Below are 17040 nucleotides of genomic sequence, written 5' to 3' on the forward strand. Positions count from 1 at the left end.
ATTGGAGACGAATGTATTCATCTTTTTTTATCACAATATTGATGGACGGCCTGCATTTTAGGATTATAGACCTAAACGGGATATTAAAAAGAAAATCAACTGGTTAATTTATTTTCACTAAATGATTCCTTAATTATTTTTTATTTTATACTTTTAATTTTTCTATTATTAAATTAGAACTTTATTGGGCGGTATTGGAGTAGACTACCTCTACCTACTTCCAATAAATGACCTTAATGTGAAGCCAAGTATCCCGTTTAATAACATAATATTCATTTTTCAATATTTTTATTATTTATTTTTTAAATATTTCTCTATATTTTTTGTACTTATTTTTATATATTTTTAGAATATATTTTCAATAATTTTATATTTGATTATTTAATTTTAGGTGTGCAGGCAAAGCAAAGCAAAGGAGAAGAGACGCAGTGGAGAGAAGACACATCAAGTGTGAGCAGAGCACTCTGTTCATCATTCCATAAGGTCGTTGTCTGCCCACTCCACCGCGCATCTTCTCCTCTTCTTTCTCGCCTTTTCTACCCCTTCCACTTGCTTGTCTCTCCTCCATTCCCGGCCGCACTGGGGCACCCCACTCGTTGGTGTTGGTTGGCGATTAAGGAAAGCGCAACGCGGAGTTCTTTCCTTTTTTTTTTTTTTTTTCTTCCGCGCTGGTCTTATTCCTTCTGTTCACCCAATCCGCCGCCGCTTCTTGCCCTATCTTGCAGCGATATCTGAGAAAGGTGGGTTCTTGACGAGGCGGTAGGGGAGGCCGGAGGGGAAGAGTGAGTGGCTGGAGAAAGATGGGATTTTGACAGACGCGGCGCGGATAATAGGGTGGGAGATGGCTTCTTACTCTTCTGGTGGCGGTGAGAGGGATGACGACGCACGGGAGGGGAGAGGAGGGGAAGAGATGGGGGATGGTGTTCTCTTCGTTAAGGTAATGACGGACGAGCAGATGGAGATCCTCCGCCGGCAGATCGCCGCCTACGCTACCATTTGCGAGCAGCTCGTCGAGATGCACAAGGCCATCACCGCCCATCGCGATTCACTTGCCGGTGAGCGTTTCATCCCCCCTCATGTAGGAAAAAAAGAGGGTTTTTTTTTAAGAAAAAAAAATTATATTTTTCATGTTCTAGCTTCCTTCTTCTGACTAGGTTTTACATTTTGACTTCTACTTTGGACATGGAATTATTCTTGTTGTTTATGATTGATAATAAATGTTCTTGCACTTGTGACTTGTTCAGCATTGAAGTTTTTGAAGATACATGACATCAATGCAGATAGAGGCAGGTGGTTATTACTGAGGGAGTAGGTTGTGTCGATCTTAGATGTTCTTGTGCACTTTATTCAGCCTGCCATTTTGGCCTAAACATGCTAAGCAAGAGGTGGCAAGTTTGATATTCTTGGGTTAACTAATTGTTTTATATGAAATCATTGTGGAGTTTGCTGTTCATTTAGAGCTTGCTCATTTAGGCTTACAAGGAGACCAATTATCTTTTTGTTTGACCTTGTGGGCTTGATTTCTGCATACTAATTGTTTTATATGAAATCATTGTGGAGTTTGTTGTTCATTTAGAGCTTGCTCATTTAGGCTTACAAGGACACCAATTATCTTTTTGTTTGGCCTTGTGGACTTGATTTCTGCATACTAATTGTTGGGATGGTGATTCAGAATCTTCATGAATGAATTGAGTTCTCATCCTTTGAGGACTCATGTGGGGTTATTAGCCAACATTTTTGTGTTACATGATGGTATCTGTTGAAATATGCATCCCAAATACATTGGAACCTAAACCAGTTTGAAGTGAAGAGCGAACGGAGGCTACTCTTGGGCTTCTCCTTGCGACCTTGCAAGGAGTTGAAGTTTTTTGCTTTCTTCCCACCTTGTGGTTTTCAACCTCCTTGAGTTGAATAGTCTAGTCTCTGAATTTCTTTCGAGCACTGTTGTCGGAGAAGTTGTGCCTCTAGATTGTAGTATTTCGAATTGTTGAATAGTGAATTCCTCTACCTTTGATGGATGTATCCACGCGGTAGCTTGTATGCCTCTTTTCTGGAATATGTAGTTCCACTCACTGTATCATATATCGTTGTAGATTTATCATAACAATGTCCTGCAGTAATCTTTTACTTAACTCCTATGCTTCTTGGTGGTTGTTTTAGGAATGCATCTAGGAGGCCTCTATGGCGATCCCCTGATGGCGTCCAGCGCCCAGAGAATTGCTGCTAGGCAGCGTTGGACTCCGACGACTATGCAGCTACAAATTCTTGAGGCAATGTTTAACGAAGGCAATGGGACTCCAACCAAACAGAAGATAAAACAAATAACGAGCGAACTATCTCAACATGGTCAGATCTCCGAATCCAATGTATACAATTGGTTCCAGAATAGAAGGGCGCGATCGAAGAAGAAGCAGACGGTTTCTTTAACATGTAACACTGAATCTGAAGTTGAGGCAGATGAAGATTCTCCAGATGAAAAGAAGCCTAGGCACAGCTACCACCATGAAAGCATGCCTCTCAGTATCGATAATTCTCGTTATGTTAGGCAACTAGATGATGAAGTCCATTCACTGGCACCTCAGCCAAATCAAACACTAGGCGCATACGGTTCAAATGACGGTTTGAAGTCTTCGGGAACTTTGGAACACTTGACCTATGAAAATATCCTATCAATGCCTAGTAAGTTTTTGCTTGCTCCATTCATTTCACTTTACCATTCTTGGCGAAAATAACTTCGGTTGTACGCTTTGTTTATTCGCAGGATTAGAACAGTTGATGGATAAGTTCGACTCACCGACAAGGTTTAGTCCTTACAACTCTGGAGAAAACTACGATATCCTGGATTGACATTTCATTGAGCTGATGATCACTTAATAGTGATTGATAATTACATGAAGGAAAATGCTTAAAGCTTTAAGAGCTGTTGTAAGACATATATCTGTTTTCTGGATTAATTTGGGATTAACCTCTTAATTGATACAGTTAGCTGGCTTTTTGCATCAAACATTAACGTGTGTGATTTTAATCATCTTCATTATTATTGGAAATTAAAAATTATAAATCATATCCTATATTTAGTATCAAAACGAGGGCACTCTTATAGTCTTATTCAAGGATTAATCACCATTAGAGCAAATGGCCAAATTGTATTTCTATCATCAAAATTTGAGGGAGACTTTAAAGGTAGAAGAAAAAATCTTTTTTTTTTTTTTTTTTTTTGTGTAATTGCCTTCCTCCATGTTCATCCATCGGATAAATCTAAAAGTACAAATGGATTTCATGCCCAACAACCAACTTCCTAGATTTTTCATCGCACTGGAGAAAAATACCTATGCTGTAACTAAGATTCGAATCATGGATGCTTCCAAGAGCCAGATCACTCAAACACAACTTCCACCTCCCTTTCGGTCAGACTCAGAATGCTAGCAAAGTTTTTCAAAGGATTGTTAACACTACTTCCACCTCCCTTGTGGTCATTTGTTTTCCTTGGGGGAATTCACAGTCCTTGGGTAATTGTTGAGTCTCCATTGTATCGACTAGTTATTCTAATGAAATGGATCAACATTGTGTCATTTTATTTTATAAAAATAATCAAATATTGTCTATAATTTCAATGGATGAAGTTGTAATAACTGACCAAAGAGATTCAAGCAATTCAAATTTAAAAAATTATCAAATCAAAGTCTTGAAATTTATTTATAATCAGCCATATAACTTCACCATGTTGTAAATAAATATTGCATACTTGTCAAAACTTCAAAATGAAAACACCCAATACAGTATGAACAATATTCATATTGAGACGACAAACTAGCTTTGAGGATGGGGCAAAATTATCAAAGTTGGCAAAAGATGACTGCACTCATCTTAGCACCCCACCAATTTGTTTTAGGACGAACACGGAGGAGGTAAACCACGAATGACTACTAACCTTTGGAATTATGATTGACGTATTAGGAGGCAAAATTATGAAAACTTCAATAGGAAAATATCAATGATCTTGTCATAGAGAGCCTTTAGCACAATGAAAAATAAAAATAATTCCCACTCTTGGTCTCACTCGAGCCTGAACTAGGTCATGCATAACCTGAGACAACGAGCACAACTCAATTTTTTTATTATCAATGCAAGTTTTGTGTCTAGCCCGTTAAATTCACCCCTTCTACACCCAAAGCCCAGCCCACCACAAGTCCCTTCCAACTCTAATTCCCAGATCTATACTTGTGCACAACCAATTAACACCTTTAATTCTTTAATGAATAAAACATCCATTATTGCAAAAATAATGAATAGGTTGTGGTTTGCTAACAACAAATGTTAATTGTTAACCACTCAAACATAGATAAAATTAGTAATCTTAGCAACCGTATAATCGGCAAGCAGAAATTAATACTCTTTAATCAATTCATATTCTAATTACAAATCCTGCGATATATATCTATCGACTTGTGACGACACATTGCTGGCACGGTGGATGTTCATGTTTCCAATCTACAAGACATTTCCTCGTGAAATGCCTAGATTTCCAAATGCACTCCCAGCCCAGCATGTCTGTTCCATAGACGGAGAGCATGCAGCATGCTAACCACGTGGCTCTTTCCCATATCAATCAATGAGCTATATAAGTAGAAGGCTTTCTAGGAAAAAATTTCGTGGATCGGACTCATCATCTCAGGTTCGATGTTATCTAACCTAGTTAATAACGAAAAGATTTTCTAGGAAACTAATATTTATATGATCCTCAATAGTTCATGAATATAATTAGCTATGGATTTATAATTTTTTATGATTCAGGGTGATGCTTGTTCTTTATTTAGGTATATCCTTAATAGCTTCATTCTATGATTAATTGTTTAATTATAAGATATCAGAACTAATTTTGATTGGCATCCAACGAATCATGGTAAGAACGTCTAATAGTACCGTCTCATGACTCCCTAGGTATCCCTATTCTGTAAGAATTTGTTAGCGTAATTTTCACTAATAATCAAACTCAAATTTTAATAAATGATAAATTATATAAAGTTAGATGTTGTGTATTCTAACTTATTTACCAAGTGTGCATGACTGAAAGATTTGATGAGACCTGACACTAGGCTAAAGTCTAGTTAGGTCTAAAGGACTTGATAATTGGTAGGAAGCCCAGATAGGTTCCCATCTGTTAAGAAGTCTAGTTGGGTTCAGATGGGGCATCTGACAAGAAGACCTGGTGGGTTAAAAGTTGAGTAAGTTTGCAATTGGTAAGTGACGTAAGCACCGGAGGAGAGAGATCTAGTGAGGACGAGCTCTAGTGGGGATGTTGACACTAATCCAACTTAGATTCATTTTGGAAGTCTAAATTAAGATTATGACTAAATACTGGTCTTGGTAAAACATGATCTAATTAATACTTATTTTTCATATTATGCTTGTTGTGTGAACTCTGTGGTGGAAGAAATCAAAGATGCAAGTTGACTAGAAAAAGGATTTTCAGGCACCCCAGAAGGGTTTAAGCGCCCGGAGGTTTGGGTGCCCTGAGTGGATCCAGGCGCTTGAATTGGGTCGAACCTAGTCACACGTAGTTGAGTTGGCGTGCTTTGATTGGTCAACACACACGTCAAAGTTCAGACGCCTGGAATTGGATAGAGATAAGATTGATAGAGTTTCGCCAAAGTGTAACTATGTCAGTGGTTCAGGCGCCCGAGAGTGGTCTGGGCGCCCAAAGTTGGATAACTAAGCGTCAAAGCAGAATCGAATAAGCTCCAGTTGAGGCGCCTAGGGGTGGTCCATGCGCTTGGAAAGACCTATAAAAGAATCTTCAACCAGTAGCATCATAGATCAATCGACTATGACTTCATACTCGTGTGCTGCTTTGAAACTTCGTTACAACACTGAAACACTACTCCTACGACAACACCCAAGTTTCTACTCTAAGTGGTCGATATAGTTGTCTTTATTTACTTGTACTTTAAATTCAATATCATTTTGTAATATTCAAGCTTTTAGTGAATTGTTCAATGAAAGTACTCAGCGAATACGGGTCTTGAAGTAGGAGTCATCAAAAACTCCGAACCAAGTAAAAGAAAAAAGTGTTAGCATTATTTCTTTTTGTTTTTTTACTGTATATTCTTTGTTTTCCGAAAAAGTGAAAAAACAACTCGCTCTATTCATCCCCCCCCCCCCCCCCCCCCCTTCAGCACACTTTATGATCCTACAAAACCAGTCAATTATAGTTAACGTATCATTCGGTCCCTTCATCTCATATATCCCAATCAAATCTGCAATCATTGGTACATTGAGAGTTATATATTGATTCGATAATTGTGTGATGTACCTTATAGTGATATCCCATGTGCAACTAGAAAACTTCTTTCCTAAAACATATTTTTTAGCTCTGATTAAAGACTTTATATACTATAAAATAACATATTACATAGGACATCCATACTCATGGGTGTGTGGTGAATCCCCGACTATAATATTGGTTCCTATATATTTCGTTATTACACCCAATCTTACCACCTGATAGCTCTAATGGAGTCGGTAAATGAGTCAAAGTATAACCCAGCATATAGAGTCTCAGTGTTATCCCGGGTCATAATGGTTACTAGTATACAACCACAACCAAAGACTTATTCACTTGATAAATGATAACCACTTGGAATGTCCGTGCGCATATCCTTGAAGAAACAAGCCACGCCGAGCGACGAGCACGCGACGAGCTATTCACCCCCCCTCCCTCTAGCTACTTTTGGTCCTAACACATTACACCACAAATGTTGGTCTCTATCTCAAGCGGCCTTTTATCTTTGTTTATTAGACGGTCCAATTGACTAGGAATATATTTAAAATATACAGTGAATATTAATGTATTTCATGATGACCATCATATATACTATCACATCTCAATATAGTATATTCAAGGACTTTATATATGCATCTAGCATGGAATAAAGATAAAGTAAATATCAAACTGAATTGAATTATATTAAAATAAAAATAAATAAATTATATTAAAATAAAAATTAATTATTTACAAGAGTCAATAAAGTCAATAAAATCCTAGCCAACAATTGGCTTGTAGAATACCTACTCTAATAGTTGGACAGCCTAAGATGAGTGCACCACCTTTTTATCACATGAAATACTCTTTAATCAATTCATATCCTAATTACAAATCCTGCAATAATATTTATCCACTTGTGACTTCACATTGTTGGCATGATGGATGTCCATGTTTCCAATCTACAATACATTTCCTCATGAAATGCCTAGATTTCCAAATGCACTCCCAGCCAAACATGTATGCTCCATAGATGCAAAGCATGCCGCATGCTAACCACATGGCTCTGCCCCATATCAATCCGAGTGTCCATGAGCTATATAAGTAGAAGGCAATTCAATGGCTCTACGCATCGTATTTTCTTAGCCATGCTTAGTGCAAGGAGACTTCTTGCTCTTGCAAGGAAGTGGCGGAAGATGGCTGCCTCAGGAAGGCAGAGGATCCACTGGATGAACAGAGAAGCTTATCCAGATCAGTACGGTGGTGACGACGTTGCGACAAACAAGACGATTGCAGCTAAAGGCCACTTCATGGTGTGCTCGTGCGAAGGGCAGAGGTTCATGGTTCCCTTGGAGTTTCTCGACTGCTGGGTCTTCCGAGAGCTGTTGACGCTGTCAGAGGAAGAGTTTGGGTTCTCAGGTGATGGGCCACTCTGTTTGCCTTGTGACGCTGTGTTCCTGCGCCATGTTTTGCTTCTGCTTAGGGGAAGGAGAGGCTCCAGAGATGCAGAGAGGGAGATGGTGATGTCTGGTTTCAGGCGACATTGCTCCATCTCTGATCCGCGTAGTGCCGATAGCGTTCGACAGTTAGCTGCGTACTGAGATCAGCATGATCAAAGTCGTCGTATCTGAAAAATATGTGACATTGCAACTGGATGTCCAATTTTATTTAGGAAGAAAAATAACTATCTAAATCTAAGCATCTGTGGTCTACAATGAAGGTCGTACAAAACACAATGATGGCATGATGTAGGTAAAATTGAGATTAGAATTGGAGAAATTCGATACTAATACTAAAACTTGGTGACATAACAAAAGAACTAACTTTGTGCCAGCCATTTAAAGGACATGATTAACATGATCTGCACAAGCACATGCAGATCGCAGGCATGAAAGCAAGTGGTAATGAAGTTGAGGATAAAGCACAGGCACATGCAGGTGGGCCTTCCAGCTCTATATTGTAGCTTCTCGCAAACCATCAGACGTCGAGTCATGCCAGACTGTGCGATGCCTAAGCTATTACACGATTTATTAAAATCAATATTTGCCATAGCTTCACCCAAAATTGGCCAAGACCGGCTTGAGCCCCGGCATAACTTCTCACAAGCCATCATGGGTCATGCCTAGCCAATCACAGCCTGTTACACGGCCAGCTTCTACTTCAAAAGTTTGCATAAAACACAACCAAATGAACCGTGCCAAGCCTAGAAGCATAGAGATTCCGTTCATTAAAAAGTGCATTTGCATACAAGCGAAATGAACTCAAGAGTTTCAGGCCGACAAACTATTTTTACTACGAATAAGTCCAAAATAACACAAGCCATATTTTTCAGGAGTATCAAATTTCATCTAACATATTTGTCGTTATACTCTAGAGAACAACATTAGTCTCTGAAGTTTAAACATAATTAAACAGCAGAATGACCCGGTTTAAGTCCAGGCCTCAACCTATTCTCCTATCGAGGATAGCCATTCACACGACGCCCATAGGATGCTCTGGGTGGGCTGCCATAACCATAAGGAGAAAATGACCTCGATCGTCCTCTTCTGTACCTGCTATCATAATAAGGTGATCTCTGAGGCGAGTATTCATGGCCACCACGATAAGGAGAGTGCCTAGGAGATCTCTGGTAACCACCACCATAGTCATCACGGCTGTAGCCTCCAAAATATCTATCTCGCTCACCTCGGCGACCTGTCAGCGAGACATTAGCATCAAGATTAGTGAAAAATAACTGACTGTGTTCCAGGAATGACAGTTGACTATAACAAGCATGAACAGCTAGCCCTGATAAATTTGACAGTAGTTGATCAAATAATTTTAGCTCACCATCTCTTGTGCTGGCCACACCAAGGTATTTTCCAGGTGTTGGTGTCCGTGCTCGCCCCCTCCTCGACTGAAAAGAAACAAGAAATTATGTTACTGTTTCATACTTGCCTTTCCCTTAGCTCAGTAAATCATCTTCATATAACAAAGGCATTGTTGCATGGAACCACAAAAAAAGTAAGGGGAAGACAGCCTGGTCATTATGGGGCAAAAAAATACTAAACATTCAAGGCCTAGAGAAACATAAATCAAGTTGCAACGCCAGAGCTGAATGCAACAGTTGAGGTACCATTAAGCCCAAGTATGAGTTGGTATTGTCCGTTGATTAGTTGTGAGAGTGGTGAGTTGAAGATGAATGCTGAGGTTGTTAAGTTGGAAAGATTTGGTATGTTTAGTTGTTGATCTGATGCATGGAAAACTTGTTAAGCTGGCCATTCATCAAGCTGTGTGAGTTAAGTTGATATTGATGAACACATCATCTTTGATTGCTGCCAACATATCTGAAGCAAATTCTGAATGTGACCAAAAAATCTCCAAGTTAAGGAATGAGTGGGCATGCCCCAACTGCAATAGTCAACAAAGGTCCCAGCAATTATACCTTCTCGACTGTTATATAACGTCCTTCCAGGATTGATTGGTTGAGGTATTTGATACAACGGTCAGCATCTTTTACATTGTCCATAGTCACAAATGCAAAGCCACGAGAAGCACGTGTACGCGGTTCAACAACCAGGTGACATCCCACAATCTACCAAAAGAAAATCAAGGACTTGTACCGATGATAATAGTTAAATTTGAGAAACAAAAAATGTAGAATCTAAAGACCTTTCCTTCCTTGGAGAAGTGATGTTCCAAGTCCCTTTCTGTAACCCTGGATGAAAGGCCAGTTACATAAAGAGTATTTCCAAAATTTGCTGCCTCCCTGCAATCAAACTCAGGCAATGAGAAAAGATATCACAGGGAAAAAAAACATATGTCATGAACTTAACGTCAAACGCAAGAAAAAATAAACCTGTCCCGACTTCTAGATCGAGATCTTGCCCGACCCCTAAGTGGAGACCGAGACCTTGAGTGAGACAAACCCCTAGGAGATCTTGATTTGGAATGACCACGATATGGAGACAGTGAATGAGAGTACCTGAAAAAGCTAGAGTTTGATATGGGGAAAAAATGGATATAGGAAAATTGAAGTTGTATAATGCCTATTAGTCCCAGTCTAGCGATGCATTTACAGGATATTCAAAGAGAGAGATAGTGAAAGAAATATGCAAATATTACAATAAAGAAGAAATGAGATTCACAGGAGTCAGATACACAAACACATAAGATGCCAACTAATAGGCTCCAGTTCACGTTCAAGTAGTTGAATAGTTCGCAACATAGAAGAGATTTGCTTCTATCTCTCCACTAAGATTACATATTAATCATCAAGTTGGCAAAAGGCGATGCGCTCGCCCCTAGCATCCCCACCCAGCCAATCCATCCCAGAGCCAACAAATCACGAGTTGCTATTAGCCCTTGAAATAATAACTAGCGCATGAGGGAGACATTTACCTCGACTATATCGAGATTCGAACCCTAGACCTCAAGTTGGCAACACCTCATATACTAACCACTAAACCGTCCCGAGAGGATAGACAACAAGTGTCCCTACAGGACAGCCAACACCTAGCAGAAACACTAATTAAGAAAACAAAATAAATCAAGAATGGCAAGTTGAACAAAAAGAGAGACAACTTCCGTGGTCTATTATGGTCTACAGTTATCAACCAGTAGCTATCATCTACAATTTCAGCATATTTGGTAAAGTAGCCCGAAAACATAAGATTTTGAAGATAAAAAATAGGTCAAATACTTCTGTTACTATGTAATAATCATGATGTAATTCAGCTAAGAAATATGAATATTATAGTGTAGGCCGAGGCTAGCATTACCTTTCAAAAGTGCATCTAACCTCAAATGATAAGGTTTTGATGATAAAACATACGTCAAATATTCCAGTTATTATTTAATAATAATGATGCAATTCTGTCAAGGATATCAGTAACAATATAATTTTTGTGTTTGGCATTGCATTTGCATTCAAAAGTGCATTTTGGGAAAGTACTCTATGTTAAAGTATATTGTACAACACAGTAGTTTGACAAGTTAAAATGTAAAATATTATTTAAGTATTAGATACAGGGTGACCTTATGATTTATACCCAAAAAATTAAAAATGCAACATTCATAATAAAATATTTTAAAAAATTGTTGGTTCAACCTAGGATATATACTAATTAGTTAAGTATTAGATAAAATTATTGGTAAAATTTGTTTATTATCAACATAAAATTATTTTACTATTGTCACGACATTCAAACACTATTTGTTGTTTTGATTGAATAATATTACAACATCTTTTATTCCTATATTATTTTATTGTATTTTAATACAAAGTATTAGTTAACTATTTAAAATATTATTTAACAGATTTATTCTTACTAATTTTTATAATTTAGTAAAGAAATCTTTATTTCATCTGTAAGTATGATTTGCACAATATGAAGAAATAAATAATAATTTATATTATTTTATATTATCATAAAATATGCATTTAGTCATTATCTTTAATTATTGAATGTTATGTTACAACACATTCCAATAAAGTAATTTAAATTATTTTAATATCCAATATTAAAATAATTTAATATTATTTTATGGTTATGTTACAATACTTTATTTAAATTATTTAAGAATTTTAATTCATTTAATTTTATATTTATTTTTATAACAAAAATAATGACCAAGCCTTTATCCTACTAAGTGTGATTGGTTATATGTAACCTCCTAGTCATTAGACTCAATCCCCTACTTTATCCTTATCTATATTTAAATAAATTTTATCCTATTTTATCATTGTCATTCAAGTCTTCTAAATACTACTTGAGAAATTAGCTTTTGAAAACATCTTCCCAAGGGAATGCAGTGCTTTAAGTATTTTCAACATTCTACAAAACACCTTCACCATAATCATTTCCATTTGAGGAAGTAGCTTTTGTAAAACACATTATAGTGGTCATTAAGCTGGAATGTGGAAGTAATAAATAGATTCCAAGCAAGTGATAACACTGACAATGAGGAGGGAGGAATGTCCTAGAGAGATTCTAGGTCATTCATCTCTTCTTTATTGGACATTCATTCTAACCTTTATAGATGGTAAAATTATTTTAGGTTTATTACAACCCAAGGCAGCACCCTCTGCACATACATATTGCAATACATGAATTAGGTCTTCAACACTATCCCCCAAGCTAAACTCAAGTTAGTTCAAAGATATTATAAAATTCCACCTAACTGCTGATACTTAATGCATCTGTTAGTTGATATGATAAATATAAAGATCTCAAGGAGAAAATACATTGATGACCTCAACTTTTAGCTCCTTTTTGAAATAGCAAATGCACATTGGTCACTCATCCATACACATTTCAACGATGCCAGATACTCAAGACATTTGCAGACTAACACAAAAGATCAGTTACAAGTGACCCCTTTCCATGTACACTGAAGGTTTATGCAAATTTTAATGTCACCTTTTGTGATCTTGCTCGCAGAGCCCCAACTATCACCCCATTCCTCCCCCTAGCACCTCAGTGTTATCCTCCTCTCCCTTCTAGAGGATGAGCTTCACCTGCTAGCTAAATAGGACCAAAAGACCCAAGAATAGGAGTGATGACTCTCTCATTGGAGATATGAAACTAACACTAGAAGCGAAGGAAAGCATCTTTAAACCATTCTCTTTTTCTTATCATATTGAGGAACTATCCAAAATTACTGAGCTCAAATCAAAGGGTATTAATTGGTTATTTTCCCAGAAACCTTTCATCCATCTTCGCATTCTAATATATGCTACACTAACTTTATTTTGAAGACTACATAGCTTACCAAACACTTGTCATTAGATGAAACATGACAAACTTAAGCATAGGAACTCCACAATTGATCGATAGAATGGGTAAGCCTTCTCAGGAAGCATAACAACCTTCAAACTTTTCATGATCATCACAGTCCTCTCTTAATTTAGCATTGACGAGTTTTGAATCAATAGCTTTTATGATGAGAATACCTGAACAAATGAATCTGAAGCTTCATTCTGGTTTAGAATTACTCAGCAAATATTATACATTTTGACAAAATAAGGGCAGACTACCCATAATCTAGGAATGACCTATTTTTTGTTTTAACTATCAAATAAACATTCCTGGTGCATCTTACACCAATTATCAATCATTAAAGCTATCCATGTCAACCGCCACAATCATCTTGATGCATCTAGAAAAGCTCCTAGGTTACCATTTCTAGGCCACTACTTTCTCTTATTAACAAGATCTAATTACAAGCTACTGGAAGGCCAGCCATAACTCATGATATGGTTGAAATTGTAATCTTATGCAATCACACTAACAGATGCAAGAATAATCATTATACTCCAATTTTTGCAACAACTAATACCAATTGCCAATCCTGCTCCGTAAATGTGTATCTCAATATTTAAAAGCCACTGTAGTCCAATTGAAGGTCGTACCATTTATAATTTGATTAATTTTCACTTGAACCTTAATCATGAATGGGAAGGTTTGGAAATGAACTAATAAATATATTAAAACTAGATTTATTCCATATTTAGGATAGTATTCAAATCCTAAAATGTATAAAATAATAGACATGTTATACAATAGAATAAATAATATTATCTATAGAACAAGCTGATGGTGACTCAGAACAAAAATATATTAAGTTCATATTTTACCTTGATGAAAATATACAAATTATATTGATTTCATTTCAGTAAAAAAAAAAAAATCAGGTGGGATGTTAAGTGCTAACCATAGAAAAAAACATGAACAACTCCACCCTCATTGCTGATGCCACATCCTCATGGCATCGAAAATACTAAAGATCCAGAAAAAGCATTGACCATGTTACCAAAGAGATGCACAAAAAGAGGAATGAAAGGCTACTTTGACATGGTAAAGACTTCTATGTCCCATTGATTCCATCTTCATTGTCATCTTCATGTTTCAATATGACAAGATTTATCCATCCCGATTGTTGTGTGTTCACTGCACCTTTAGTTATACTCAACTATGTGTTTTGCTTCTAATATTCATGACCATTTAGGAGCAACCACAAGTAATTAATCAGATAGAGTGCTAACAATTTTTCCAGTACAAGAACAAAGCACAAAAAATGCAACTTATCTAAGATCATGGTTTCAAAAAGCTTCCACTTGGGCGGCATATAAGACAACCTATGCAGGTACTGAAGGTCACCACTTAAAATCTTTGCACGTGCAGTTAAAAATCCTTGTTTAGATCAATTTGACAGTGTTGTCAATATTGATAGATATATTCCATGAGTTATGCATCGTATGGTTGACATATTTGTCCCATGTGAAAATATAAACTAGAGCTATTGAAATATACTTAATTGTCTATATATTAGTCATTTTTATTAGTATAATTTTTAACACTGATTGCATATGCCCCCACATTTCACATATGCACTTGGCCGCATACTGCATGCATACACTTTTTTAGACCTTATTCAAGATTGAAGGGTTTTGGGTTAATTGAATATTGCTTGCATGGACTTTTTGAGACCGTATTCAAGATCAAAGGCTTTCTTCATTAATCCTACATAAAATGATAATAGACCAACTAAATGTGTGACAAACTATGGTACAAAATGGATGATGGACTAGCTACGCTACCTAATTGATGCAGAATCAGACAGTAAGATAAAGTGGAAAAAAATAATTGGGCATAATAAGACAGTATTCTAGAGGAAGGAAAGAGAACAGAGGAAGGATAGGAGAGCAAATACTAGCATTCCAAGAATATGAATAATAACATTGTCTTTAAGAGAATTAATATCACCCTTTCCTATCTTTCTCATCCTACATCAGTCTGGAGTCAGATTTACTTTTTGCAGAACCAACACTACTACATACATGGTTCACAAACCACAAACTCAAAACCCTAATCCCAGATGCCATATGTACTTCCTCTTAAGTGCGATAAGACTTCTATATGTTAAGTTCTATTCGCAGGCAAGAGTAGATGCTTGACAAGGTGGTCTTTTTTCATGTAATTTACGGAGAGGATCTAAATAAGCAATACCAGATCCACCGAGAAAGGAACCATTACAACCATTCTGAGCGCGCAAAACAGATAGGCACAGATCACAGCAAGAAACGAAACAAGGAACAAAGAACCGACAGAAAAAAGGAACTCGCTCTGAACATACTTCCCCCGTGAAGAATCCGCCTGCAATTAGACAGAATACGTTGGCGTGAGAAGGACACAACGATGGATAGGAAAAGGTAGGGCAATACAGTGAGAGAGGAAGAGCGGACCATTTCGATTAGCCGACGCGGAGAGGGGAGCAGCGGTGGAGAGCGGAGAAACCCTCGATCGTTCTGTCTAGGGTTCGCCTTTTTTTCCCCCTTGCCCTATTCACGAGAAAAGAATGACATTTATAAGACCTGATTTGGGGAAAGTAAAAATTGGAAGGTTTTCTTTTTCTAAAAAAATATATAACAATTTTATTCAAAGCTGATAATGCAAAGCAATTTAACCCAAAATTATTTATAATAACTTTTAAAGAAAACAATTTGGGAATAAAACTGGTACAACAAAATTAAAATAATTTAATGAGTTAGAGAAATAAAAGTTCTCCATATGTATAAATTTTAACGAATAAATTAAGAACCTTTAATAATTGTAGCCTAAAATTAAATTATATTACCCCAGGACGTAGCACAGACGGTGGGCGCATGATATTTCTGGCGTAATGGTTAGAGGTCGATTCTCAGGAATTGACGACTTGGGGTTTATCGTGGGACCGGCATTAGGGAGGCTATTGAGGTAGCGGATTTACCTTTTTCTAAAATTAAATTATATTAATATTCCTTATTTTTCATAATTTAAAGATTTATTAATAAGTTTTTAATTTTTATAAAAAATATGTACTCTTTAGTTTTAAATATTACGATTGATAATACATGAAGAAATTTCTATAAATAAATTAGACCAATGAAATTTTAAAAAATATTTTACTTGATTTTTTTGTTAAAATTAAATATAGTATTTATTTTTAACAATTTATAAATATCTAATATAAAAATTAATTTTTTATAAAAGATAATCCTATATTATACATTCAACAGGTGCACGATGATTTAATTAAGTTTTAATAAAAAATTAATATAAAATAACACGGAAGCAAACTTTGTTGTTTGGGAAAATTTACATGCAGTCTTCATTGACAAACATAACTTTGCATACAATCCCTACTTCTCAAAGTCTTTATTTTCACTTCATAGTGAAACATATTTACCTAATTACTCATGATATTTTTAGATATAAAAAATTCAAAAATCAGTATAATTCATCTTAAATTTAGTACATTAAATTTAGAATCTAGTATATTTTTTTTATCAAATTGAGTACTATTCTTTTTTCATCTTAATTGGATGGAAAATATATTAGATTTTCTTTAAATGGTACTCAATTGGATGAAAAATATACTAGATTTTCTTTAAATGATAAATAGTGTTTAATTTAGGAGGAATTATATTAAGAAAAAAGTTTTGCTCAATTTAATAGAAAATATACTCGATTCTAGTTTAAAATGCTGAATTTAATAGGAATTATATTCGTTTTTAGACTATTTGTACCTAAAAAATATGAGAGTTAATTTTGATAGAAAATATACACGATTTTCTTTAAATTGTACTCAATTGGATGAAAATATAATAAATTTTGTTTAAATGATACTGAATTTAGGAGAAATTATATTAAGCAAGAAAAAATCATGCTCAATTTAATAGAAAATATACTTGATTCTAATATAAAATACTGGATTTAATAGGAATTATACTCGTTTTTAGATTTTTTTATACCTAA

The 17040-nt window shown here is 36.0% G+C and overlaps 3 protein-coding genes across 3 annotated transcripts; 2 read left to right on the plus strand and 1 right to left on the minus strand.

Annotated features, from left to right (window-relative positions):
• The first annotated feature begins 396 nt into the window (after positions 1-396).
• LOC122055921 (WUSCHEL-related homeobox 8-like) lies at positions 397-2981 on the plus strand. The gene is made up of 3 exons (XM_042617611.1): positions 397-1055; positions 2161-2679; positions 2762-2981. Exons 1-3 carry the CDS (start codon positions 842-844, stop codon positions 2845-2847), a joined length of 819 nt encoding a protein of 272 aa, XP_042473545.1. The 5' UTR covers positions 397-841; the 3' UTR covers positions 2848-2981.
• Positions 2982-7353: 4372 nt separating this feature from the next.
• On the plus strand, positions 7354-7863 carry LOC122054687 (auxin-responsive protein SAUR66-like). The gene has a single exon (XM_042616126.1). The coding sequence runs from the start codon at positions 7354-7356 to the stop codon at positions 7861-7863; it is 510 nt and encodes a 169-aa protein (XP_042472060.1).
• A 667-nt stretch (positions 7864-8530) lies between these two features.
• On the minus strand, positions 8531-15622 carry LOC122055922 (serine/arginine-rich splicing factor SR45a-like). Its single transcript, XM_042617613.1, has 7 exons — positions 15489-15622; positions 15380-15399; positions 10101-10226; positions 9914-10010; positions 9687-9836; positions 9092-9158; positions 8531-8956 (listed from the first exon to the last, which is right to left on the minus strand). Exons 1-7 carry the CDS (start codon positions 15489-15491, stop codon positions 8718-8720), a joined length of 702 nt encoding a protein of 233 aa, XP_042473547.1. The 5' UTR covers positions 15492-15622; the 3' UTR covers positions 8531-8717.
• Positions 15623-17040: the final 1418 nt, after the last annotated feature.

The sequence above is a fragment of the Zingiber officinale genome, chromosome 3B, assembly GCF_018446385.1.
Source record: "Zingiber officinale cultivar Zhangliang chromosome 3B, Zo_v1.1, whole genome shotgun sequence".
In the NCBI taxonomy this organism is placed as follows: Eukaryota; Viridiplantae; Streptophyta; class Magnoliopsida; order Zingiberales; family Zingiberaceae; genus Zingiber; species Zingiber officinale.